At 62.6% G+C, this 26,825-nt stretch overlaps 1 protein-coding gene across 4 annotated transcripts in view; it reads right to left on the minus strand.

The window, feature by feature from the left end:
• Nucleotides 1-26,825, minus strand: part of NAV1 (neuron navigator 1) — a 210,813-nt gene that overhangs the window by 118,801 nt on the left and 65,187 nt on the right. For 3 of the 4 annotated variants that reach the window (XM_073799412.1, XM_033845116.2, XM_073799432.1), the window contains exons 3-4: nucleotides 24,906-25,009; nucleotides 8,193-8,978 (exon numbers count right to left, since the gene is read on the minus strand). In XM_073799412.1, the coding sequence (XP_073655513.1) occupies nucleotides 8,193-8,978; nucleotides 24,906-25,009 (890 nt within the window). The remainder of the gene's footprint in view (nucleotides 1-8,192; nucleotides 8,979-24,905; nucleotides 25,010-26,825) is intronic. The other variant, XM_073799454.1, reaches the window with a different exon arrangement.

The following is a 26,825-nucleotide window of genomic DNA, read 5'->3' on the forward strand; positions in this document are numbered from 1 at the left end:
GACAAAGCCAAACAACCCAGCTCCTGGGACAGTGGGACCCCATGGCAATGCCCAGGGCACGGAAACTGGTCCAAAGGACAAAGCAGGAGGAGGATTTGCACTGGGTACAAGGCTCCCCGTCCTGCCCTGGGGCACCCTCGCCACCTCGAGCCCTGCTACCCGGGACGGCCCTCGAGCACCGTCTGCTCCCAGGGCTCCCAGCCAGCGAGCTCCAGTCCGGTCCTCCCACGCCCTCCAAGGAAACAACTGGGTGGCTGGAATGCCTCAGCCCCTTATGCCGAGCGTTTCTGACCCCTTGAAACAGCTCCCGACTCCTAGCTCCTTCAGGAAGGCTTCCCGGATGCAGCAAGTGCCCTGGAGCCGAAACGTGCCGCCCGCCCTACGCACGGCTCTCCTTCCACGCCAACCAAGTCGCACGGCACGGGGACACTGTCAGCCCTCACGCTGCTTTACGTGCTGCCGCTGCCGCTGCCACGTACGGGCTGGTGCAGCTCTGCGGTGAGCTATGGGTCTAGGCTCTCCCGGGGGCTGGGGCCGGAAAGCACTGACCCCTCGGGCCTCATCAGAGCTGCTGCTCATCAAAGACAAGCTTCTGGGCGCACAGGCGTCCTCCCCCTTGTCCCTCCCACGTGGACGCTGCAGGGGCAGCAAGGGCCACATTCGCTCCAGCGAACAGATGTGGAACTTGTGAGGCCCTGGGCCGGCTGGTGTGCTCACTCAGAAACACTCTCCCAGGACCGATTCCAGAGCCGGGACTCTCTCGGGGGCCTTTGGGGGCAAGCTCTGACAGCTCCCCACCAAAGGTCTGCCCAGCGCCTACTGCAACCCCTGGGGCCGGTCATGGTCACGTCAGGGCCGCCCCCAAGCTGCTTGTCCATCTCCTTCCCCACCTCTCCCGCAGCTGGATGGTACCCACGATGAAGCCCTCCGTTTACCTCCTTCTTCCGTTTCCAGTCCCTCCCATCTCTGCTGCCGGGATCCCAACCTGCATTTCGAAGCGCAGGTCACTCGTCCACAGCGTCCCCTCCTGCCCACGGCACCGCACTCACCCCACACGCCGACCGGCTCCAGGCCGCCCTGCTCTCCCCCGCACCCCTTCCCAACTTTTCCGTAGCATCTGCCCCGCACGGGATGAGCAGGAACCCTTATCTCCTTACCCAGCAGGCCAGCAGCTGGCGAGCGGGGCCCAAAGCCACAACCCCAGGAGCTCATGCTTCGTCCACAGCGACTGCTTGACAGCAATCCTGAATTAAATGGAATTGAACTCAACACTGTGGGGGGAGGGGTCTTGAGGCTCCTGGAAGCTGACATCACAGGGCTCAAGGTCAAGTCCTGGCCCTGTGGCCCACCTGCTCTTCTGGCTCGAGCGGCCAACCCACCGACCAGTGTCTCTGTCTGCTCGGTTGTAAGCGCGGGCTCACAGGGTCACTGTGGGCAGTAAGTGACTCATTAAACCTAAGGGACAAGAATCTCATGCCCCACGTGGTGTCTGGGTGCTGGTTATGGGCAGGTCATCACTTTCTCTGGGCCTGTTTTCCTCCCGTGGAGCATCAGGTCCCAGAGCCCTGGGGAGGCAACTCCGCAGCCTGGGGGTGCTGGAGCCCGCGGCCAGTGGCAGCTGAGGGCTCTGCACAGAGAAGCCAGGCCTCCGGGTGGCTTCCTGCGCCCCCAAAAGGGAAGGCCTGCTCAGCGGTCACCAAGGGCAGAGGGAGCCTGTGTCCTCCTCAAGGTTCTTTTCTGGCACAGGAGCCAGGCAGGGAGCCCCAACCCCTGCGGTCTCTGGCTGGGGGTCTCTTTGGGGGAAGTTGTTCCAGCCCGGTCGTGGTTCAGACCCTTTCAGGCCCGGGCAGTTGTGTGCGTGCACACACGCATACACACGGACACACACGCGCACACACGGACACACACACCCCTTTGGTCTGTGCGTAGCTGCTAGGGGCCGAGTGTGCAAGTGTTTCTGTGCACCGCTCCACGTGACACACCCAGCCCCTGTGCACCCTTGTGCACACCCTGACTCCCAGCCCCATCTACATCCTGGGGGTTTACGTCCGGACGTGAAGGTTTACGTGCAGGTCTCCCCACCACACTTGCCTGTCTTGCGCTCTCAACCTTCACTACCTCCCTACGCAGCCCAAGGTCACGGCTGACGGCCTGGCTCTCCAAGAAAACTCCAGCGCTTTTCACCAGATCACTCCCAATGGCAGCGCCCCAACTGGACACCCTTGCAGACGAGCCAGCTTCCCCGGGGACCAGCCTGGGCACAAAGGGCCCACACCCTGGCTTTGCATGCCCGAGGCACGTGAGCAAGTGCCCTGGGAAGTCGGTCCAGAGCCAGCGCTGCTGCTTGGAAATTAGAAGACGGTGCAGGAACCGCCCGCTGCAGAGGCCCTGAAACATATCATCGGGATGTCGAAAATAGACCTGATGAGGGCTCAGGCCAAAGCCCGCCCTGGCCACTGGCCAAGCTCTGGCCAGAGCTGAGCTGGAGAAGAGCCGCGTGGTAAACAGGCAGTGCTGGCGGTGACAGCCTGGACGCTGCCGGAGCCCGAGCCCTCGGGGTGAACCTGTAACGTGCCCAAGGTGGTGCCCGTGCTCTCCCGCCTCAGTGCCGGCGGGGACCCCGCACCTGCTCGCTCCCCACACCGGCCACACCCCTGCAATCTGCCCCTTCTTCTGCCAGAGGCACAGGTGCCGATCAGAGACGAAGAGCTGGGATCCGCCCTTCCCGGCACGCGGCTGCGACCGCGCCGGACACGCCCCGGGCACAGCTCCGGGAGACAGACACCACTCCCGGGGCATCTTCCCGGTCTGAGCCCTGATGTCTGCTGGTCAGAAGGAAGCCTTGGACCCAGAGGGCTCTGGTTTTCTCTCCCTGCAGGGGCCGGGTCCCCAGGAGCCACAGTAGGGGAAGTTGCAGGGGGCGGTGCCCACTCTGAGGGCTGACGCAGCCTTCCAAGGCTTCCACGCAGGAGCGCAGCCTGCCCACACAGGGCCAGTGAGCTGCGCCCGGCCCCCCGGCCTTCCTGGGCAAGAGAGGGAGGCTGCAGGCCCCGGGGACATCAGACGCAGCTGGGTAATGCAAACAGGCTGTGGGAGGAGGTCAGCCAACGCAAATGAGAAGCACGTGGCATCCACTTCCCCTTGGCTGGCAGGCTGGCACAGGCCTCCAGGCCGAGGGAGACGCTGCGGGAGGGAGCCCAGGTCAGCCAGGTGCTGGGGGGCAGACCTTATGGGGGATGGGGGGTCCAGCTGGGGGCTGGACTCTACGGGGCCCAGGAATCAGGGGAACAGCTCGGCCCCTCCTCCTACCAAGTCTTACTGCAAAAGAAAAGAGACGGGAGAAAGAGGAACGGGGGGGCGAAGGGAGGAAAGATGCGAGGGGACGCAGTCGGGCACCTGAGAGGCAGGCCAGCCTAACCCGAGAGGATCCGGAGAGCAGGTCTGCACCCACAGGCAGAAACTCTCAGGAAACAGAAACTCTGCTCAGCGGGCTTTCTAATAACGAGGGCTTTCCAGGAAAATGAGGTAGTGAGCTCTCTGTCACCGGAAGTGTGTAAACAGAACACCCACTTGCCTACGACGCTACGAGGGAGTAATTTCTGCTTTAGGTGGGTGGCTCAACCAGACAATTTCCATTGTGTCTTCTGTGAATCCCAGGGGGGGAGGCGGGGGCTCTGCACGGAGAGGGTTCTTCTCTCCGGCTGTACAAGAAGGCGCCGCAGAGCAACGGGGATGGGCCTGGGGGCTCTGCTCAGCCGGGTCAGCGCAGGACCCGCTCTCCCTGGAGCCCCGTGGAGCTGCCTGCACCCCCAGCCCTCGAGGTCAGAGGCTGTGGGCTGTGGGCACGGGTGTGGAGGGGCGGCCCAGAGCAGGGCGAGGCTGGAGGTCTGCAGAAGACAAAGCCTCTGGTGTTGGCAGCTGGGTGGGGACGGGCCACGGGGGTGGGCGGTTGTGCCCGCAGGAGATGTTAGCGGGTGGGACGAGAGCTAACGGTCAGCAAGCAGCCCAGGATTCCAGGCGACTTGGTGCTCTTCTGCCTTCAATCCCCATCCACGAGGGCCTGGGGCCTGAGGGTGGAGCCGCTGCTGACCACCAAGGGCATCTCCCTTGAGAGAAGCCCTGGGCACCTCCCCTCCACGTGTCCTTGTCCCCAGAACACAGGAGCTACCCCAAGGCCTTCCCGGGGAGGGGGAGGAAGACGGCTTTGGCTGCAGCGGCCTGAGCAGGGCGAGGCCCAGAGGCTAAGAGCAGGACCCCACGGGCCCCGGTGGAACCCGAAGCCTAGCCCTGGACACGGGGAGCAAGAAACGTCCTCCCCAGCGCTACCCTTGAGAAGACAGAGGCCTCGCAGCGGGAAGGGTCTGTGCCAGCTGCCCCTCCGCTACGCACGCGCTCACCTGCAGGCCTTGCCTTCCCTCACCTGCGGCTCTACAAGCCCGGGAAGGCTGCAAGTCAGCGCCCTCAGCTCCTGCCGGGCCTCTGGGGAACCCCTGGGAAGGCACCAGGCACGGCCCTGCGTGTGGGGCCTTGGCGAGCTTGCACACGCGGCCTGGCTGCTCGGGCACTGGATCCTGGAGGACCCCCCAGCGCACTGAATAACAAGGAAGAAAACCATCTGAGAAGCCATGTCTTCCCTCCTCCTATTCACAGCATCCCAGAATGCAACCTCTAGAGTAAATTCCCACCCCCCACAAAAAGCCCACAACAACCCACTGGCTTAGAAACGGATAATTTCCGGACTTCCTTCCCCTGCTCTGTTTGGCCTGCGCCTCTGAGGGCCCAACCGTTGTCACGGCAACCCCTCACGTGGGTCCAGACACTTTCTGAGAAAGTGGAACCAGGCGCTCCAGCCGCCTGGGTTCCTCTGCACCTGACCTGGTCCCCTTGCCTGGAGGGCTCAAAAGGGGGTGCAGTGTGCGTGGGGTCACCAGACCGCTTGGAGGTTCTCGGACTCAGGGCTGAGGAGATGGAGAAGTGTGGTCGGGTCGGGATTGTGTATGTAACTGCTCTGAGTTAAGACAGGCTCTCTTAGGCACCTGGGGCCCTGTCAAGGTCCGATCACCTCTCTCTGCACCCCTCCCTAATGCCGACAGGTAGGAGAGAGCCGTGGAGCAGCTCTGCCACTCACAAATGGGGAACGTGAGTCCCAGAGGAGGTCACAGAGCTTAGGACTTCTGCACAGGGAACTCAGGACTGCGGCCTCCTGCCTGCCCCAGACCCAGGCCAGGGGCCAGTGACCTTCCCTCCGGAGCCGAACTGCCTGACATGGACTGTCCACCAGGGTCCGAGGGCATATGATCCCTGAGACAGGCCCCCTTCCCCTGGACACTCACCCCTCAGTCTTCCAAGTTTCTAGGGTTTCCCAGTGGGACCCTAGTTCTTTGGCAGCTTCCAAAGCAAGGGAAGGGCAGGGCGCCTGCCTGGACCATCTGGGCCCCAGCTGATTCCTGGCAAGCCGTGATCAGCTTTCATTCCCTTTCATTCCAGAAAGGCTCTTATTCAGGGCTGCCTCACTCCTTCTCCCTCCAGCAACCGGGGCTGGGCAGCTTCCGGGGTCTGAGATGGTCCCAGGGAGTAAGCGTGTCCTGACTTGGAGCCTCACGGGTGTAGAACCTGCGTCCTTCACCACCATCCGGAGGCAGAGGCGTCCACTCGTCTCCCCAGGGGCCACCCTGCTCTCCAGGGAGGGTCCTGACAACCGGACACCTTCATGGGTTCTCCTGTTCCCCCATTCCACACAGGAGAGGGGCTCTACCTGGCCGTCACCTTCTGCCGTCACCTTCTCCCTTCTCCTCCCCTGCCCTCCCTGCTGCACCCTTCAAGGTCACAGCACTGCCCTCCTGGGGCCAGCCCCGCCCAGGGTCAGTCCAGCACGTTCACCAGACTTTCCACTCCTCTCCCCGCACCAGCCCCGCCGTGGGGTCATCAGGGCCGGTCTGGTGGCCCATGCCCAGCACACACCAGCTTGGTAGGGTCCCTCTTTGCCTGCTGACTCCCCTCCCTCAATCAGGTCCCCTACACAGAGCTGTGACTTAATAATCAGGACAGACTCAGGACAGACGTCCAGAATCTGCCTTCCCATCACTGGCTCAGGGAAGACTCCAAGCCCCTCGAGGCTCTGACCCTGCGATTCCGGACCGCCTGGGAAATGGGGTGTGTTCTCCCCTCACTCCCAGGGGCACTCTGAGACATGACAAGTGTCAAGTGGGCTGAGGGGTTACCACAAAGCCTCTCCTCCCGCCCTCCTCTCCCCTCGCCCACCAGCTCTACGACTATCTGCCTGGGTTTCTGTGGTCACTGCCTCTTGAGATGCAACTAAGAGGGCTTCGGCCAAGCCGCTAGGTCCTGGGGCAGTGTAGGGACTGCAGGACTGGGGAAGCCTTGACCTTGAAATGGGGCTGTGCCCTCCGCTCTTCTGTGTCGCTGACACTCCCTCCGCTCCCCCCAGAGACAGCCCCCGCCTTCCTCTCCCCCATCCCACCCCACCCCCACCCCCCACCCCCGTCTCAGCCCTGCAGGGAGTATTCTCCCCGCCTGCCCCTGCACCTCCCCTGGCCTCAGTCACAGCTCAGTACCACCTCCTCAGAGGCGCCTAAGCAGGCCCTCCTTGGTGTCTGCAGTTACTTTCTTTTCTCCTTTACTGTGTTTCCCCCCATTAGACTGTAAGCTCCTTGAGGGCAGCACTCCGCACAGGGGGGGAGGGGGGAGGCCGCCCCTCGGCTTCTGCCCCCACCCTCACCCCCACGGGTCCCTGCCTGCGGAGGCCGGGCCCTCAGGCCGCTGCGCCCCTCTCTTTGCCCTTGTCCAGCCCGCCCACTGCCCCTGCAGAGCCCATATGCGGCCTCCTCTGTGAGCCTCTGAATCCGAAGCTCCAGATCCCTGCCCCTGCTCGGGGTCCCTCGTCCTGGCCCACACGGGGCCTGTGGGTCCCGCGAAGGTCGCGGTAGGTCGAGCCCGTCCTTCCCAGCGCTGCCTTCTCCAGGCCGCCAGGCGAGCACCTCACCCCCCATTCCCACGCGCCCCACCTCGTCCTGCCCATCACTCGGACCGCAGCCCGCGTCGGTCCCGCCCCTCACACGCGCACGGACACGCCCCTCCCCAGCCCCCAGCGGGGCTGGCAGCCCGGGAAGCTCGGGTCCCTCGGCGCCGGAGGACCCACATCCCCGCCACCGCAACAAGTCCGCGGAGCCACGGCGGCCGCCCGGCTCCGGGCCTCGCCGCTGTCCTCTCGTGGCCCCGGCACGGCCCGCGCCGGCTCCCGAGGCGCAGCGGCCTTGCGTCCCGCGCATCCCGGGTCCCTCCCTCTCAGGGCACAGGGTCCCCGGGGAAAGCAAGCGCAGTTCCGGGCCCGCTCCGGGTTTTTTGCTTAGGCTCTTCAGGCTCGGAGAACAATGGGGCAGCTCTCTGCGCTTCCTCCGCCCGAGCGAGCTTTGTTCCTCCCTTCCCGCCCGCTCGGCTTCCATTAGCCAAAAGGCGAAGGCTTCCCAGTCAACCAGGAGTCTCCGCGCGAAAGCCCAGACCTTTCCACACGCCCTAAAAACCTGCGGAGTGGGGTGGGGTAGGGGTTTGGCCCAGGCCTGGGGCCGGGGCCGAGGTACAGGACACGCGTCCAGATGCGGGCAGCTGGCTGCCCGCCTGCCCCCAGGCCCCTGTCGTGCCTCCTTGCCAGAGCCCATACCCGGGAAATCCGACTCGTGCTCCCACCGGGGATCCACAGAGGAAGCGGAGCCTCAGCTCTGCTCCGCGGCCAAACAGCCCTCACATCTGCTTTCCCCACATCTGTGCTCTAGATCGGCTCCCACCGGCGCTCCCCGGCAATGCTGAACGTGATCTTGCCCAGCACAGACCACACACGGCAGACGTCACCCCCAGCCCCCCAGGTTTTGCCGTATTAAGATTCTAGGCTTTAAGATGCCAGGAAGCTGATGGGCTCTATTTCTGAGAAGCTGAGCCCCCCACCCCATTGTCCAGCCTCACCTCCGGCAGGCCAGAGCAGAGCCCCAGCTTGGGGACATCTCTACCAAGGCGCACTTGAGCCATATGCACCTGGGGATGGGCCAGCCCTGTACATCTGGGCGCAGTGTCCCCGCATAGCCCGAGCCGGGGCCTAGAGAGCCCCGCCGCTCTCCCCACAGCTTCCCCGGCAGCGGGCGAGGGGAAAGGCAGGGGTGGGGCGGGGAGGCAGGACTCACCCAGCACCTGGCTGAAGAGCAGCTGCTCCAGGTCTCCCAGCACGGTCACCACGAGCTCGGGGTCCACCTTGAGGAAGGCGCGCTCCTCCTGGCCCTTGGCGGGGGGCACGGGCCCGGAGCCCTTCTGCGCCTTGGCTTTGCTGGAGAGCAGCTCGTCGTCCGACTTGCCGTCGTCGCTCACGGCCGCCTCAGGAGCCTTGCTGAGCGGCTTGACCTCGGCGTAGGGGCCGCGCGGGATCCGGCTCGGCTTCCCCAGGCTGGGGGCGAGCGGGGCCAGGGGGGTCTTGGCGCCGCCCGCCGGGCCGCCCTTGGCCTGGAAGAGCGAGTGCTCCGACTTGGACAGCGTCTTGGACATCAGCGGAGCCTCGCGGCCTTTGGGGCCCGCCTTGCCTAAGCCCTTGGGCGCCTTGGCCATGTCGTCGCTCCACTCGGGCTCGTATAGCTGCATCTTCTTCTCAGAGTCCGTGAGGAACGAGAGGTTGGTGAGCGACTTCTGCTTCCGCAGGTTGGAGGCGGGCGGCCCGCCGGGGACTCGGCCGTCCACGCTGCCGGACTTGAAGACCTTGAGCTCCGCCGCGCTGGCCTTGGCCATGCCGCCGCCGCCCGGCGCCTTGGCGCGCTTGGGCAGCATGCCTCTGCCGTCCGCCGCCGCCTTCCTGCCCGCGCCCCGAGGCTCGTCCGCGCCCTCGTCGCCGCCGCCGCCGCTCTGCTCCACCTCGGGCTGCACGCTCTTGACGCTGCCGCCCAGCATTCTGCCCGCGAGGAGCGCATGGACGATCCGCGCGTCTGCAGGCACCGGGGGCGGGGGGGGGGGGAGCGCGCAGGGAGGAGGCGGCGGGGGAGGGGAGGGGAGGGGGGGGGGAGAGAACGGACGGAAGAAACCGAGGAGGAAGGGGAGAGGAAAGAGGAGGGAGCGAGGGAGCGGGGAGGAGGCGAGCCGAGGCGCAGGGGAAAGAAACGCGAAGAAGGAAGCCGGGGAAAGGGAAGGAGCGCGGAAGCCGTGGAGCGATGGGGCGGGGTCGGAGGAAAAGGGGCGGGGCGGGGAAAATACAAATCAAAATCTTAAAATCAATCAAAGAAGAACGCAAGCCCCGCAGCTGGCCGGCGCTCGGAGCTGCCCGGCGCCGGGACCCGGTCCCCCGCCCGCCCCTCCGCCCGCCGGCCGGTGGGTCCCGTGGGTCGCGCGCCGCCCGCCAGCGGGAGCGGAGGCTGCGGGCTGCGGCTCGGAGCGCAGGAAGGAGGAGGGAGGCGGAGGAGCCGGCGGAGAAGGGGAGGGGTGTGCGCGAGCGCCGGGAGATGGGGGGGAGGGGTGTGCGCGAGCGCCGGGAGGTGGGGGGAGAGGGGTGTGCGCGAGCGCCGGGACGTGGGGGGGAGGGGTGTGCGCGAGCGCCGGGAGGCGGGGGGGGAGGGGTGTGCGCGAGCGCCGGGAGGCGGGGGGAAGGGGTGTGCGCGAGCGCCGGGAGGTGGGGAGGGAGGGGTGTGCGCGAGCGCCGGGAGGTGGGGGGGAGGGGTGTGCGCGAGCGCCGGGAGGGGGGGGGGAGGGGTGTGCGTGAGCGCCGGGAGGTGGGGGAGAAGAGTCTATTTCTGGCTGGAGAGGGGGTGGTATCTGCCGCCGAGAGCCAGGGGCGGATGAGTAGTGGGTAGGGGGAAATGAAGGATTCGACCCGGTCTTCTCATCGCTTTCCCCGCCGAGGCGGGCAGGTTCCGGGGCACGGGTTGCCCCCTGCCAAGCCCGGAGGTGGGGGGGGGGCGGTGGAAAGGTTCCGTTGAGCTGGTGTGGGCGTGCGGGTAAAAGGGGCTGAGACGGGGCGGCTCGGGACGCGGAGGGAGAGTGGGCTCGTGAGGCCTGGGGGGAGATGCGGCGAGCGTGGAGAAAATATCCAGGTCGCCTGGGAAACTCCCGGCCCCCCTCTTGCCTTCCGTCTCTGAGGCTCCAGGCTGCTCTCCTTAAGTGCGGGGTGCCTCCGGAGGACGGGGGCAGGGGGTGGACGAGGGTGGCTTGGGAAGACCCAGGGTTGACTGGGCAGGGGCCTCAGGGCGCTGCAGGCAAGGCCTGACTCTCGGGATCCGGAGACTGGGTTACCAATGACTGTATGACCTTGTCAAAGTCACTGCACCCCCTCCCCCGTCTTCTCTCACGGTGGTTACAGTACCAGCTTAAGAGCTAAAGGGACTTTGGACCTGCAAAGCGCTTTGTCAAACCCAGGGCATCAGGAGAAGCTGAGCCCTGGTCCCTTGCCTGCCACACCTCCAGTGGAGCCTGCAGAGCGCTTAAAAAAGACATTTTCCTATAGCCCTTCTCCCTTCCCTGACCCCCGGGCCCTGGGAAGAGAGATGGGGTCGAGGGGGGACTGGAGGCTAGAGGCTGACTGAGCAGGCAGCCGTTTGCATGGGGCTGTCCCTCAGCAGAGGGCGACACTGCCCATTCTCCACGGCCTCCCAGGTCAGGGCCAAGTTGCCTAAGCAAAACGGTCCTCCGGCAAGAAAGTGAGGGACAGGAGAAAGGGAGGAGTGGGCCCCGGCGGAGCCACACACTGGGGAAGGCACAGCCCTGAGAACCCTTTGCCAGAAAGCACTGGCCATCGGATACCTGCCCACTTCATCCCCAACCTCCATCTCTCTAGCCCCAGGCCCCCCTTCACCCTAGAATCGGAGTCTCCTGCTTCACGCACTCCGCTAGCGCTCATCACAGCCTGCCTGGTGTGAGGGGCATTTGTGTACGCGTCCGTCTCCCCCACCGGCACCCACGCTCTCAGGGACGGAGCCGTGTCTCTCGGCACCTTGGTGGAGCAGATGCTGCCGCTGTGTTGGTAACGTGGATTTGGAGGCCTGAGGGCTGTGCTCCGGGCCTGCTCCCCGCACGGCTCCTGGGTCCTGTCCCCAGGACTCTGTCTTCCATCATCCCAGGCCTGGACTGAGGCACTATAAAGTCTGCAAGTCCAGGTGTCATGGCAGAGAGGATGCACTGACCGCGGTACTGAGCACTGACGTCTCAGGCAGAGGGGTGTTTGGTAAGAAACGTGGACCCTTGGCTGGGCGCTGGAGAAACAGAAAGATGGCGATTCTGCCCTCAGGGAACTCAGTGTCTGGGAGGACATGCAAGATAGCACTACAAGACCTGGGAGAATAATACTCCTTTTCATGGGAAACAGCAATGTCAAGCACATCACCACATTCACTGCAGGCAGACAGACGGAGGTGGGTGTATACTGATTACAGGAATGACAAGGGGGAGACTCCCAACCCCGGAGAACAGAGCTCCTGGCTGTCTCACTGATGCTGTAACCCCAGGGTCTGGCACTTACGTAGGAGGCTCCCAGTACGTATGAGCATAGGAGTAAGAGGTCGTGCTGGCAGGTGGGAGAATAGGTGGAGGAAATCTCAGAGGCTTCCTGGAGTAGGATGCAGTGTAAATAGGGAAGGGTTCAAATGGGGGGCGGGTGCAGGGTCAGGGGCAGCGAGTGCACGTTCACTAGAAGGTCCCCCGGCACAATGCAGACTGGCCTCTGGGCCTGGGTCCAGCACTTAGGAGACTCAGGTAGGCTGGGATGGTGATTTCAGATAGGGAGTGAGAAGCAAATGGATGGGTAAAGGGACTTCAGTGGTTTCATGCCAGAACTTGGTCCGGGCACAGAGAGTGCCCAAAGGAGGAGGCCAGTCAGGAAATCTTCCCTCTGGTCACACGCGAGACACTCATGCTTAAGCCCAGACACAAGATCCCAGCTCAAGGAGGGGATCCAGTCCCATCGTCGGTGCCAAAGGTCTGGGTGATCATGCGCTCCCTCCCCCGACACAGGCCACTTTTCATGAAATCACAATCGCTTCTGAAGTCCTCATCCTTACTCAGGGGTCTCCTCCAGTTTGCACAAGACACAGCTAATTCAGTCACGGGGGAATCTCACCATCCCTAAAAAGGGCAGCTTGACAGTCTGGGGACACTTGTTCCCTAAGGTGCCAGGCTGCAGTAGTTTGCTTGTTTGTGTACATTCTCCTCCTGCACATAAATTCACTCTCCTTAGCAGACAAGGAGAAATGAACTGGCTGCCGCCTGGCCGAAGGGCATGATTTGCGCTGTGGTCCAGCCGGTGCGCGCTGCTGTACACAAGGTCCGGCGCCTCCTCCGGCCCCTCGTCTCTGGTACCCATGTCTGTAGGTTCCCTCCTCCCACGTCAGTGCCTGGAGTTGCTCTGACACTACTCCACCTGTTGCGCTGTCCACTTGCGCTTCCTGGTCCCTGGATTCCCACTGCCCCGGACCTGATCCTCCTTCCTTCCTCATCGGCTCCCGTGTTTCAGCCTGGTCCCTGCCCCCTCTCTTTATTCCCCTGTGTCTCCTCCCGAGGGATATCACATGCCCCAAACCCCGTGCCCATCCCCTTGCTTCAATAAACAGCTCCTGAAAATTTGCCTCCTTCCAGAAAAGAAGGTTTTCCACAAGAGAGGCACCAGACCCCCTCCATCCTCCCTCTGCATGAAACACCACCTGCCGATTTATGAGGCAGAAAACACCTTCCGTGCTCACCTTCCCACCGTCCCTCTCTAAAGGGTGTTGCTGTGATCACGGGGTGGTCCCTTTAAAGCGTCATCTTGGCATCCTGGAACTTAGAGACGCTCCCCAGTGAGGCCTCTCCCTCTGTCTGGCGGCTCTCTTTATTCCCTTCACATCCCCTGAGTTTCCCACCATCCTCTACTGCAGTGGGAGCCCTCAGCTGCCGTGGCAACAGCCATTCCAGCATCAGTCGATAAAGCCAATATATGCTTCCTCAAGTGATTCCTAAAAAGAGAGGATCCTGCCCTGTCACGGCACCCCCAATCCCAGACTGGAGCCCCTCCCACCCTACCCCGTCCCCTCGCCCCACTCTGCAGGACCCCCTGGCCGGGAGGGTCCAATGAAGAGAGAAGGCGAGGATCTGTGTGCGGAGGCAGAGGCCCGGCTGGGCAGGGAGTGGGTGCCGGGGACTGGACCCTGCCTGGGCTCCAGAGGGGACTCGGGAAGGAGGCTGGTTTGGAATCATGAAAGTCCCCAATCTCCAGCCCCCCGAAACCGCTCATCACCCCACTCCTCTGTCTCCAAAGGCATTGGCAGTCTCTGCAGTGGGTGTGGGATGAGCGATCTGACCACATCTGTTGACCGATAACTTAAAGCAACTCGAGGAATGAAGATACGGGCACACGGCCAAGGACAGGCATGCAGTGTGATGTTACATCCCTCTCCCGTGACTGCAAACGGATGCAGGCCTGCTTGTGGGAGGGCGTTCTGGGATCTGCCCCTGGGTTTGAGAGAGCATTTTGGGGGGTGGGGAGTGAGGAAGAGAGGAGAAGTTGGGAAGGAGGGCTAGGCTGCCCCCACCTGGTTGACCTTGAAAGGTGACCTTGGGAGAAGGTGGGATCTGAGGCAGGGGGAGTGGACAGGCGAGCCCACACTTGGTTCCCTCGAGGGCTAAGAGCAGAGCAGAGAAGAGGGGAGGGTTCTCTTGATTTCTATGCCCACAGTCAGGATCTGGAGAGCAGGGGCTGGGCACCAGCCCACCCACCCTGGGCCAGGGGCTGAGCGACAAGCACCTTCTTTAAGGTGTCCCCACCTGACCCCTGTGATGAGGTCCTCCATCACCTCCCGACACCTCCACCTTTGTGGAAAGCCCTCCAGCCACTGATGCCCACTTCCTTCTGCCCTTTTCTCTTCCATGTCACCGACCCCCCATGTCCTTCCACCTCTCAGCAGGGACTTCTTGACGAGGCCAGGCTGGAGGCCGCGGAGGTGGCTGATGCCCGAGTGGTGTCTCGTCTGCAGCTGGACGGCCAGCCTCCCAGTGCTTACATCTGCTCAGCGCCTCCACACGCCAGCTCTGACAGGTGCTGCGGGTGCAGCAGAGGACAGGACAGACAAAAACTCTTGTCCTCATGGGACATCCACTCCACTGGGAGGGACAGGCAGTAGACAGAAATGTCAGCTGCTGAGAAGTGCTGAGGAGAAGGAACAAAGCAGGAAGGGGATGTGAAACCGCTGTGGGCAGGGGGTGACTATCCGATTCGGTGGCCAAGGAAGGCTTTACTGAGAAGGTTCATTTGAGTAAAGATCTGAAGAAGAGAGGGGACAATCTCTACGGATATCTGGGGAAGAGGTTTCCAGGCAGAGGGAACAGCCCAGGCAAAGCCCTGAGGCAGGGTGTGCCTGGTGTGTTCTGAGAATCGCAAGATCAGAGGCACATCTGCTAGAGAGAAAAGACGGGGCCGGCGGCAGGCAGTGAGGTCAGGATGTGATGGAGGCCAGTGTGCGGAGGACTCAGAGGTCATCCCTTGGCCTTTCGCTCAGTGAGATGGGAGCCCCCCGGCAGGCTTGGAGCAGAGGACTGGCACAGCCTGGCTCCCCCTCGGAAGGGTCCCTTGGCTGCTGGACGGGGCTCCTGGGCAGACTGCAAAAATCAAGGTGAGGGAGGATGGTGGCTTGGAACTGGTGGTGACTTTGGCGGTGGTGAGGAATGGTCAACGCTGGGCATCTTTTGAAGCCGTTAGGGTTTGCTGATGGACCAGAGGTGGGTCTTTAGGAAAGAGAGGGGTCAAGGATTGGGTTGAGACCCCAAGGATTGGGGCCTGGACAGTTCTAGGCCTGGGGTTGCTGTCAGTCAAGGTCGCAAAGACTTCAGGAGGAGCTGGCGTGGAAAGACGATTAGAGCCTCTGCTTCTCCTCCTGGCCCTTCGCAACACCAAAGGGCCCTCCTGTGCGATTCCGCTCCAGACTCACCCACGCGCTTACTGCAGCCAATGCAATCATTTCCCGGCATCCAGCCAGCATCCTTTATCCACTCATCTGTGATTCCCAGGGATCCACCCTCGGTTGGCTTTACTGACCATGAACTTTTCCCAGAACCCATCACGGCTCTTTGCACACAGTGGGCTCTCAGAAATATTTGATGAATGACGATTGATGGAATGAATGAATGCGTGACTCAGAGCAGATGTGTGGGGAGTGTAAACAGCAGTGACCTCTCGGTACCCGTGGTGAGAGACAGCGCAGCTGGTGCTGAACGGCAGCCAGGCCCGGGGACAGCGTCCCAGCCACATCTTCCCTCCCTTCCCTACAGCCCCGGGCTGCGGGGAGGCCGGCAGACCCTCCCTCTGCCCCTTGGAGGAAGCTCCAGTTCTTGTGACCTCGGGACGGGGCACAGCTGAGACCCTCTCCTCCCCCATCTCTGCCCTGCACACCTCTGGGGGACAGGGCGGGAGTGGGCAAGAAGTCCTCACGTTCCCTCGCGCACCTAGCAGTCCCACCAGGAACGTGACCCCCACCCTCCCGGGCCACCTGGAGGAGAAGAAGAGCCGGTGGACACAGTGGTCCAGCATGGATGTACCAGCTGGCTCGCACCTCATCCAGGAAGCCCTCCCAGACTGATCCTCTTGCTTCCTCCCAGCCTTTGCTTTCCAGGGCCTTGGTAGCTGAGACGTTTCTGTGGACTCTGCAGGGCCCTGGCTCCGCCTCTCTGGTCCCAGGAGACTCCCTAAGCTTCAGGGTTGGGGGGTTTTCCCATGGGCTCCAAGGTCAGGAGTGTGGGCCCAGCAGAGATCTGCTGTCTGCCTGTGCTGGGGAAAATGAGGCCCAGCCAACCCAAGGCTGGGAGTGGAGCCAGGGACCGTGGGCCCCAGTCTGCCTCTGGCCCAGCGTCTCAGGGAGCACTTCCGGGAGGCTGAGGGTGCTGCGGAAGTCTAACTCCAGCCCACGTTCCTGGGAGCTCACAGCAGCCTGGACGCATCTGCCCTGAGCCTCCGTGCCAACAGGACGGGGGTGAGCCTGCTCATCCTGTGAAGTAGGGGGGCCGACACGAGCCCAGGGGGGACACAGGGCCTGAGCCTGAGCCCAGTGTCCCCAGCTGGAGGGCAGGGCTCTCCTGGGCTGGGAGGGTATAGGTCCTCTGCCCAGAGGCTGGGTGCTCCGGGTGTGCAGCCCCACAGGGAGTGGGGACTGTGGCCGAGGGCCTGAGACCCGGGAGGTGAGGTCCGATTTAGGGCTGGGCTGTGGCCCCCTAACGCCCCCAAGCACCCTGACCCCCAGGCTAGATCACGGGACCTCCGTTCCTCGGCAGGGGAGCCGGGCATGCACAGCAAGACACTGGGTTCCTGCTCTTCGAAGCACCCCGCCCAGGCCCCCTGAGCGCTGACGCCCTCCTTCTCCATTTCAAGCCGGAACTCCGTGATGGCGGGCGGAGGTGAGCTGGGTGGCTCCCCAGGGAAGGACTGCCCCCCACCCTCTGGTATCAGCCGCCACAGAGGCCAGTGCGGACCCACACACAGCACTCGGCCTCCCTCTCCCGCCCCCGGGAGCCTTGCTCTCTGATGCTCTGCTACCCACCCTCCGGTCCAGGCCAAGCCCCACGCCTGCGCCTTGGCTGTGTCTGCTCTTCTCCCCGATGCCTTCTCTTATGTGAATTCAAGTCCAGTTCACCCTTCAAGGCCCAGCCTTGGAGCCGCCTTCTCTAGGAAGCCTTCTCTGACTACATCCCACGCTTATCTTGAACTTTCCTCTCTACCGATTATAGTCAGGGTGCCACGTAGTCAAATTCTGCCCAGTTGTATCCTAGGGAGAGATCCTCCCCCTCTAGCTAAATTGTAAGCCCCCCATTATAGACTGCATGTTGGTATCCCCCCAAATTCATAAACTGAAACTCTAATCCCCAGTGTGGTGGTATTTGGAGATAGGGCATTTGGGAGGTGATTAGGTCACAAGGGCGGAGAACTGGCAATGGGATTAGTGCCCTTATAAGAAGGGGCACCAGGGCGCCTGCTTCCTCTGAGCCAGGTGAGGACACAGCGAGAAGACGGTTGTCTGCAAGACAAGAAGAGAGCTGTCCCCAGGAACTGAAAGGGCTGGCACCTTGACCTTGGAGTTCCCAGCCTCCAAAACCGTGAGGAATACATTTCTGTTGTTTAAGCCGCCTGGTCTACGGTACTTTCGTTAAAGCAGCCTGGGCTGACGACAACGTCTCCCTACATGGAGCTGTTAAGAAGGGCTCACTGGGCTTCCCTGGTGGCGCAGTGGTTGAGGGTCCGCCTGCCGATGCAGGGGACGTGGGTTCGTGTCCCGGTCCGGGAAGATCCCACATGCCGCAGAGCGGCTGCGCCTGTGAGCCATGGCCGCTGAGCCTGCGCGTCCGGAGCCTGTGCTCCGCAACGGGAGAGGCCACAACAGTGAGAGGCCCGCGTACCGTAAAAAAAAAAAAAAAAGGGCTCACTGATGCTTGTGGAGCCGCGGGGAAGGGGGTCTTTACCGCCACTAAGCAGACCCTCTTAGACCTGTCACTTGCACTGTTCCGTCAAACCCCCTGAAGCGGGGACTCTCATTATCTTCATTATACAGAGAAGTATGCTTGCCCAAGGTCACCCAGCAGGCTGCTGGTGGGATCAGAACTTGAACACACATCTGCGGGTCTCACAACTTCCCACAAGTTCCTGCTGTTTCTCGGGACTTGCTCAATAATTGCACGTGATCCCAAAAGGAGGCCTGGGTCCTGGAGGGGGTGTGGGGATTGGGAAGGACGACCTATCCAGCCAGGAGCTTCCTGGAGCCCGGATGCCCACCGCACCTGGGGTCTGCCTGGGTCCAGGACTGCAGTCACACTCGGACTGGCCCGCAGAATACTGGGGCTGGGGGACAGGGTGGAGGATTCCTCTTACGGCCCCTTGTCCACAGCACCATGGGCCCTTCGTGGCTCAGCCTCGGGACCTCTGTCCTGAGATCCTTGTCACTTGCAGGGGACCTGGCAGCCCTAACACATCCAGGACCCCTTGGGGACTTCCTTATTCCCGAGTCTTGGGGGTCTCGGGTTCTCTTCAGGACTCGCTATGTGGCCTTAAGAGAATGCCCACATTCTCTGCCCTTCAGCTGGTCAGGAAGTCAGGCCGGGGTGGAGGTGGGCTTCCAGCAGGGAGAGGCAGGAGGAAGCACCTGACCCGGAGGACTCGGTCTGAGTCCTCCTGAGACCTGCTCCCGGCTAATGCAGAGACCAGGGTAAGAAGTCTGGAGGTTTCCCGCACGGGCTTGGCTTCTATGTTGCCATGGCAACCGTGCCCACACACCTGCTGGGCCTCAGAGGAGCTCTGCAAGGCCCAGGTACACCATCCTGAGACCAGGAGCAACCATCGGTCGTCGTGGCAACCGCAGGCCTGAGAGGTGGGGGGTGGCGGGCAGGAACTCTTGCCAGGGCAGGGGGAGGGTGGCGTGCGCTGGCTGTGCCCTGTGTCATGTGGGACGGAGGCCCATGAACTACCTGTATGTATGTGTCCTCTGATGCAGGCGAACCTACAGTCCGCTTTGACCCGTCCGTGCAGGATTGGCTGTTCTAAGGTCAGAAGAACCTCAAAGATAATCTTACTCAGTTTTCTGCTTTAGGGCAGACTGGTCCGTTTGTAATCAATCCTATTACCTTGCTGTGGGCCAAGAAACCCAAAAGCCAGATGAGGAAAAACACAAGGCCCAAACCCAGGTTGTCTGGCCAGCGCTGTGATGATATCACTGCCGCAGAGCAGAATTTCTTAGTCTGGGTTCACAGACCAGACACAGAAGGCCCATAAAAGCTACCATCAAATGCAAGTTTTGTGCTGTGAATACGTCCATTTGTCTGGGAGGTGGATTGAGTGTCCAGCGGCTTCTGAACGAGGTCCTTGATGCCAAAAAAATTAAGGACAGCTCTAAGAGAAAGGAGAAAGCTCTGCCCACCTGGGCCGGGGAGGGCCGGGCCGGCTGAGTTAACGAACCTGGCCTCTTCCCACCTGGAGATACACTCCCATCCGGTGGCCGCTCAGATGGCAACTCTATTAGAGTTTTGTTAGGTTTTTAAACAAGGCATTAAACGTAACAGAAGAATGCCATGGCTCCCGTCTTAATGAATGGTAATGGACTATTCACTGGTGACCGCTTGGCACTTACAAACTGCCCTGCAGATGCCCAGAATACCCACTGGTGCGGGCTGAGGACTCCACCTCCCTATAGCCTGACCTCCTCCCCAGACGCTCCCCTCCTCTGCTCCCCGCTGCACACGCCCGCCTCCCAGGCGGGAAGGATGCAGGAGCTCACGGGGTCCAGCTCCTGCCCTGGACTGTCAACCTGGGCTGCCGGGCTCCACTGGCCCTGGGCCTGAGCCTCCCTCCTGCCGCAAGTCCCTTCCCTCTCTGACCTCAGCCCTTCTCCCCCCAGAACCTGCTGGCTTCCCTCCCGCCCTTTGAGAGAAGGGACAGCTAGGTGCTTCCCTGCCCTCCCCGCCCCCAGGGCTTGGGCGACCCCATGCCCACCCGCCCTCCCTCTGCCCGGACCCTTTAACTATCTTCAGCTGCCTCTGAAGCCCCCGACCCCTAACCCAGGAATAATGCACAGGAAGGCAGGGCTTTGATCCGGGCTGCCTCTTAGAGGACTCGTGTGGACGAATGTTATGACCAGGGGTGATTCTCAGCTTAATCGTCCTGGTCACTGCGTCCGTGTCCCCTCACTCTCCACTGTGTCTCCCAGAGCTCCTTCTGGGCAGGCTGCTGGGCATATTCTTGTGTGGGGGGGTGTCTCTCAGCGGGGACCCTAACCCTGTAATCACGGGGGTGGGGGAGCTGTGGGCAGGGATGCTGTGCGCCCATTTCTGCCCATTCAGTGGTGCCCAGGGCGGGACTGAAGCCTTGCATGTCACTGGCTTGGAGGGTGCTCTCCACCTGCCTGGGCCTCCCCAGAAGTTAGGAAAGGGCGAACCCACCTTTGCCCGCGGCGAGGGGGCAAAGCCTTGTGAAACCAAGTCTTAAGGGAACCCTGGAGGCGAGGTCTTTCCACCGGTCACAGAGGGACAGTGGTGGGAGCCTAGCAAACAGCTCCTCCCACGGCTGAGATTTCTAGCTGCCCCGCGACCCCAGCTCCCCGAATAACTGCCCTGAAGTTGTATGGGGTGGTCTGATTTGGAGAGATTCCCAGTGACCAGGCCCACCTCCTCCCAGTAAGCGTCCTTATCCTCAGGACCCGCCCACGGCCCACAGGCGCACGGAGGAATGAACAGGGTAGGATCTCCTAGGAAGAATGCAAGCAGTTCATCTGAGGCTGGAGAGTCGAATCTCAAAGCCCTGCAGGGAGGAGCTGAGTCCAGGACAGACAGGCATGGAACACAGGGGTGAAGCTCCAGGAAAACCACAGGGGATGTTTATCACCTTCCCTCCCACCATCCTTCCCAGCATCAAAGACCCCGGCTTTCCCAGTACTGAAGGTGGCCGCTGCTCACATTCTCAGGGGGAGTCCCGAAGCCAGAGCTCTGTCCTCGCTCACTGGGATGCACGCACACTCCAGAGCTGGGGCTTCTCCACCACGGGGCTTCTGTGCAGCTCATGTACAGTTGCACAGGCTGAACACTGCACAGCTCGACAGCCACAGAAGCTCCACTGGGCAAAGTCTGTGCCTGCTTTGTCCCTGGATGTACCCAAGTGTCTAGAGGAGTGCCTGACCTGTAGTCGGTGCTGGATAAAAATTTGGTGAATGGGTATAATTCTGTGGAGTTGGGCGACACAGGGGCCCTGTGTTCTTGGGCAGAACAGGAAGCAGGGAAGCTAGGCCCTGCCGGCCCTGTGCCTTGCTTTTCGAGTGCTCGTGGGTGGTAGTCCCGGGGGGCCTGGGCTGCTGGAGGTGAGCCCCATTCCCAGCCAAACGCTGATGTGAGAAGTCCCCCAGGCTCCCCCCTCCCCCTCCCCTCCGCCAAAGAAACAGAATCCAGATGCCTCCAGTTTTTAGGTACCACACCCCGCTCAGCAGGCTACCCTGGATGACCTCACTACCTGGCCTCTCCCTCTGCGGCCCTCCCCGAGCCAGGCCCGTCTCATTGGTCATCTCACAGCCTTCCCGGCCTCCCTCGGTGCCCAGGGACGTGTCCCCTGCCCCCAGGGAGGTCATGGCAGGGCTGGCCCAGAGCGTGACCTCTGAAGGCTGGGCTCCAATCCTGGCTGGACCACCTTGGGATGTCCCCTACCCTTCCGTCACCTGTAAGGTGGGCACATTAGGAATGGCCCTCTCCCCACCCCAGGGCAGCAGCAGGTCGTGCCCAGCATGCGCTGAGCGGCTCCCGTGTGCCAGGCAGAGCTTCGCGGCACTTGGCTCGCACGGGTGCGTGTTATCCCCTCAAAACCCTTGGAAGAAGGTGTGGGTGTCGTGACACAGGCACAGAGAGACTAGGAACAGGCCAAGCCCGCACAGCCAGCAAGCAGCAAGGCCGCGATGACAGCAGAGGTGTGGGTCCCCACCCCGCCCAGGCGTTGGGAGGACCAGAGGCGCGTAGGGCAGTGCCTGGCTCAGAGGAAGCCCAGTGGAGTCGGCACTGCCATTCAGTGTTACGACGACCTCCTGTCCCAGGTCCTGGAAGGCTGCTCCATCGCAGACGCCTACTCTGTTTATCCCCGAGCTCTGTGCCCCTCCAGCCCTACAGCGGCCCTGACCCGCCTGAGCCCCGAGAACACAGCTCATAGCGCCTGCCCCGAGCTTGCGCTGTGTTTTCTAGTCGATTGTCTGTGCGTCCTCTCTCCACGGATGGCTGGGACACAGGCCCGGCTCAGCCCGAAACTCCCCAGAGGGTGGAAACGTGAAGTGGGGTCCGGAGGCGGGGGTGGTGGTGGTGTGAACGCAGCATGAAGGACACAGGCTTGGGAGGCAGAGGCAGCGGCATCCCGGGCTTGGCTCAGGTCGGGGGAGGTGGTGGTGGGGACTGGCTCGCGGGAACTGGCTCACCGGCCCGTCCCCTTCCCGCCGCCTGGCAGAAGTGAGGGAGACCCAGCTGAGCTTGAACCATGCAACTGGCAGCAGACGGGAAGGCAGGGGTGACCCCGGAAGAGGGTGACCTGGATTCCAATCCTAGCGCTGTGCATCCTCAGACAAGTTGTTTGCGTAACCTCTCTGAGCCGAGCTCACTCATCTACAGCAGAGCAGTGGCTCCGCCTCAGAGCGTGTGTAACGTGCTTACAAGGACTTTGAGCCTGGCACCGGGCCTTGCACACAGTAAGTGCTCAATAATAGCTCATCAGCATTTGGTCCTCCCTGCATCTGGGGAGTCCGAGGCAGTGGTCCCAGTTTCAGCTCAGCTGTCACGAACCACGCACGCTGCCCTGAGCAGGCCTTCCTCCCTCCCCGGGCCTCTCTCTCCCCAGTGAAACTGAGGCCGGGCTTGGGGGAAGCTATAGTCCGTTACAGCTTTGACCCCCAGGGCCTTCGAGCCCAAGTCCTCTGCAGTCCCGGGAGAGCCTGGTGGGCATGCGGCCACCTGGGGGCCCAGAGCAAACCCTCCCCGAGGGAGGTTCCAGCCTCGCTCCTGCCTGGGAAGACACACCAGATCTGGAGTCTTCTCTCCCAAACCCACACGACGTGGAAAACTTGACTGTGGCTTAAAGATGGAGTCGACTCAACAACAGAGAGGGATAAGGAGAAATGCGAACAGGCCCAGCGCGAGGCCGGCTCCCGGGCTCCTCGGCCTCGTGTGGGAAGCCAGGCGGGGGCTGGGCGAGGGGGGCTCGTGCCCCAGTGATACGCGGTGTGAGGACGAGAGAAGGCCCCTTCGTTCCCTGCCCACTCAGCACTCACCTACGCCACTAAGTGGAAGTGATTAAGGCGCCTGTGTCGACCTTGGGGCGACCCTTCCGGTCCCTCGCACACGGCCTCACACGGGGGCGCCGGCGACATCGGCCCTGGCTTCCCGACTCTCCAAATTAAGACCCAACGGCGGCCCAGGCACTGTTTGTGCTGACGGCAACCAAGGGGCGCATCAGCAGGGGACCAGTGCCAGGCTCTCCCTGGCATAGCTGGGTGGGCATGGGGAGGGTCAGGGCACCAGCACAGTTGCCCCTACACTGCCCGGGGCAGAGGAGGACAGGGCAGCTGCCAGTAGATGGTGGACGGACACTGGGACAAACGAAGGCCACGCCCAGCACCCTGCTTGTGGCAAGTCATCATGGGAAATTCTCTTCCTGCTACACAGAGCTGGCTCCCTGGTGGCTTCTTGATTGAATGAGAGAAGTAACAAGTGAGTGAGGCCCTCCTTTCCGACCCCCTTCCTCTCATCTCCGTTTCCTCGGGCTCAGAGAACAGAGCCCCTCCCCCACGAAGCACAGGCAGACCCCAAATCTCTCCCCGTTCCACCTGTCAAAGAGCTCGGGGTATCCTTGGCCAAGACGGACACCGTGACCACAGCCACAGCCAGAGCACAGGTGGCGCGGGGGCCTTGCCCACATCCCGGGAGGCTTGGGGGAGGCAGGGGGCTCTCTCCTCGCCGTGAAGCCCACCTCCCAAGGCTGCCCTGCACCCCCCCCAACAGAGAACCCCCCCCCGCCATCCACCAGACACTTCCTATCTAGCTGGCGAGGGGGGTCCTGCCAGCCGAGCAGCCCGGTGCTCCCAGGGCCAGCGTGCGCGGATGTCAGTGTGAAATTCCTCTCTGCGCGCATGGCATGGCAACGGTGAGCGGGCACCTGGGTAGCCGGAGGCCATCAGGCCCTAATGATGTGGCCCACACATAAGGAAGCCATTACACTCGCAACACTGCAGATGCAAAAATAGAGCTTGCAGAGTTTCCTGGTTACCGCATCCCAATACTCATGGGCTTTTGGTACCAGGGAACCGAGGTCTCCTTCTGTCCCTGCAGTGCCCTGCTTCCCCTGTGCCTGTGCCGCTGTGGAAGCGCACGGCTGACTTTCTAGACGCCCGTCTCTGCCCCACGAAGCCCCTCGGCAGGGCTTGCCGTGGAAGAGGGGCTGCTGCCACTCCCAGCACTGCCGGGGACCAGGCCGGCAGAGGGCTCAACATGGACCCCGGCCACCTGCCCTGCAGGGAAGGCAGGAGCGGCCACCTCCGGCGTCTGGCGACTTGAGGGTCAGGCTGTGCTCTAAGCCCCAGCTTTGCCCACTGTGAGCAGGGCCCTGAGATGAAGCTGTAAGACAAATCCTGTGGACCACCTCAGCTCTGCCAAAAGCAAGTTCATTCCTGTCCTGGGGCAAGCGACCCTGCTGGGAACGAAAGGATGGAGCTGGTTCCCGGAGTCTCACGTACCTCTGGGGTGACCACAGCCATCCTCCGGGGATTTTTTTTAATGTTGCAAGAAAATCAACACACACGCCCAAGCCCCGCTAAGAGTTTAGACTCGGACCCCTTTAGAACCCAACCCCCAGCCCACGAGGCACTCACTCACCCCTCACCGTCCCTCCATCCAGAGACCCCCCACTGAGCACCTGCCATGGCCAGAGGCGGGACAGGCCCTGAGAACAGCCGTGGCCCTGCGCTCGGGGGAGGCCGCCGTGCCGAGTTCTGGGGGCCCTCTTGGCAAGGCCCACATTCTGCTTCCCAAGGCGCGTTAAAAGTGGTCCTGGGGGAGGGGGCGGGTGTCAGGCCGTGGGGCCCAGCCAGGTGCCCAGCACCTCCTCTGTTCTGGGCTGGGCTCGGACCTGGCTCTCGGTTGTCAGTCTTCCAGCTCGTCACTTTCCTTCAGGGCCTCAGCGACACCCACCCTGGGCGTTGGGTAAGCAGGGAGCCGGCTGGCTCCTGTGCTGCCCCGAGCTCGCAGGGCTGCTGGGTTTGGTGGAGCGACCCTGTGTTGAACCAAGCACAGCACGAGCTCCGAGTGCAACTGACACGCCGGTGCCTGGCTGTCAAGCGGGGCCGCTTCTCCCCTGGGGGCGGTGGGGAAAGTTCTGGCGCACCAGGAGGAGGTCGCGCCCCCAGAGCACTTACCCACGCACGAGAGGCTCTCCTCAGTCCTGCTGGGGGGGCCGGAGTAGCCATCAGCAGCCCAGCTGCCCTGGCGGAGGGGGCCAGGCTCCGGATCGGTCTGCGCCCTGCGGGACAGAGAATGGTGGTCACTCACAGCGGAGGCCGCCCTGGCCTCGAGGCTCTCCCCTTGGAGGTCAGTTCTTCCCCTGTGGTGCTCTGCCCCCCGCGCTGGGCCGGCCCCCCCAATGGGCATATGTGTGCCCCTTCCCCTGGCAGGCAGCGGGCCTTCTAGGCAAAGTTAGGCCAGGGGCAGGGGCGGGGGCACCCGAGGGCAGGGGGCCACCTGTTGCCCCCGGGAGTCACCCTTCAGGGTCCCTGAGTCCCGTGAACGCAGGGCGTCCGCAGGGCGGAAGGACCCCTGGTAACTCGAGCTCGCAGCCTGTGTCCTGCCCTCAGGCTGCGCCGTGCACCCACGCGAGGGGCTCCGTCTGCAGCTGAGGTCACTGGCCCCTCGGGAGAGCCCAGGGGGCCCGGACCCCAGAGTCCAGGCAGCAAGGAGGTCGGAGGAGGAAGAGGGGCGGGCTAGGCCGGGGTCACCTCGACGCCCGGGGGGCCGAGTCCTCGCCCGGCCTTCTGTGGCAGCAGGAAGGAAGGCGGAGGTCTCCGGGCCCCATCTCCCAAGTGCACACAGGCCTCCGAGCACAAGCCCAACTGTGCAATCGCTCCCAGCAACAAAGGCTCTAGGAGCTTTTATTATAGGCAATTACCCAGGCTCTCCAAGCCGGCCGCCTGCCCCGCCCACGTCTACAGCTAAATGGACCCTTTGGCAGCTTGGTGCGGCGGGGTTGGGGGGGACGCAGGAGGAGAAATCGATGCCTGGCCTGGGCCAGGTGGGGGGGGTCGGGGGGTCAACCTGCCTCCCTCTCTCTCCAGTCTTGACCGTTTCCAGCACCGAGATGGCCGGGACTCTGGCTGTGTAACGCAGAGCAGGTCTCTCCACTCTGGGCCTCACTGGGTCACGGGGCGGAAGAGATGCCCTCGAGGCCCGGATCAGCCTGAGAGTTCAGGGCTGTGGGAGGTGTTTGCCGGCTCTCAAAGCCACGCAGGCAGCCGGGAGCCCTCGATGGTCTGCAGGCCCCTGCGCCGGGGACGGCGACAAGCAGGGTGGGGGAACCCAGAGGAAGCAGGAGACCCTGCTGCCCTGGGAAGGATGGGGTCACTCGCCATGGGCTACTGTCAGTTAAATGTCCAGGGGCCAAAGAAAAACTGGAATTGCTAGGTTTCTTCAAAGAAATGAGCATAAACCTGGGTTGTTAAAATAAGGGATGCTAGGGGCTTCCCTGGTGGCGCAGTGGTTGAGAGTCCGCCTGCGGATGCAGGGGACGCGGGTTCGAGCCCCGGTCCGGGAAGATCCCACATGCCGCAGAGCAACTAAGCCTGTGAGCCACAACTACTGAGCCTGCGCTCTAGAGCCCGTGAGCCACAGCTACTGAGCCCGCGTGCCACAACTACTGAAGCCTGCGCGCCTAGAGCCTGTGCTCCGCAACAAAGAGAAGCCACCGCAATGAGAAGCCCGTGCACAGCAAAGGAAAGTAGCCCGCATGCAGCAACGAAGACCCAACGCAGCCGAAAATTAAATAAATAAATAACGCAGTGTATGGGGGGAGAAAGGGGATTCTAGGCCGTGCAGAAACATTTCACCAAATAACGTCACACACATAAAGAGCTAAGCACCGTCTGACCCCGAGCAGGCAGGCAGGAACCACGGCTACGAACAGGAAGACCTTGTGTAGTGCTGACCGGCACCGCCATCGTGAGCCAGGGTGAGTGAGGGGCACACGGGCCGGAGCGCCATCCCGGGTCAGTGAGGAAGCAGCCTCAGCTGCTCCGACCTCACGAGCTGCACACTTTTACGTCCTCTTCCTGCATCTCCCCCGCACG

This window comes from Tursiops truncatus, chromosome 1 (genome assembly GCF_011762595.2).
Source record: "Tursiops truncatus isolate mTurTru1 chromosome 1, mTurTru1.mat.Y, whole genome shotgun sequence".
NCBI classification, from domain to species: Eukaryota; Metazoa; Chordata; class Mammalia; order Artiodactyla; family Delphinidae; genus Tursiops; species Tursiops truncatus.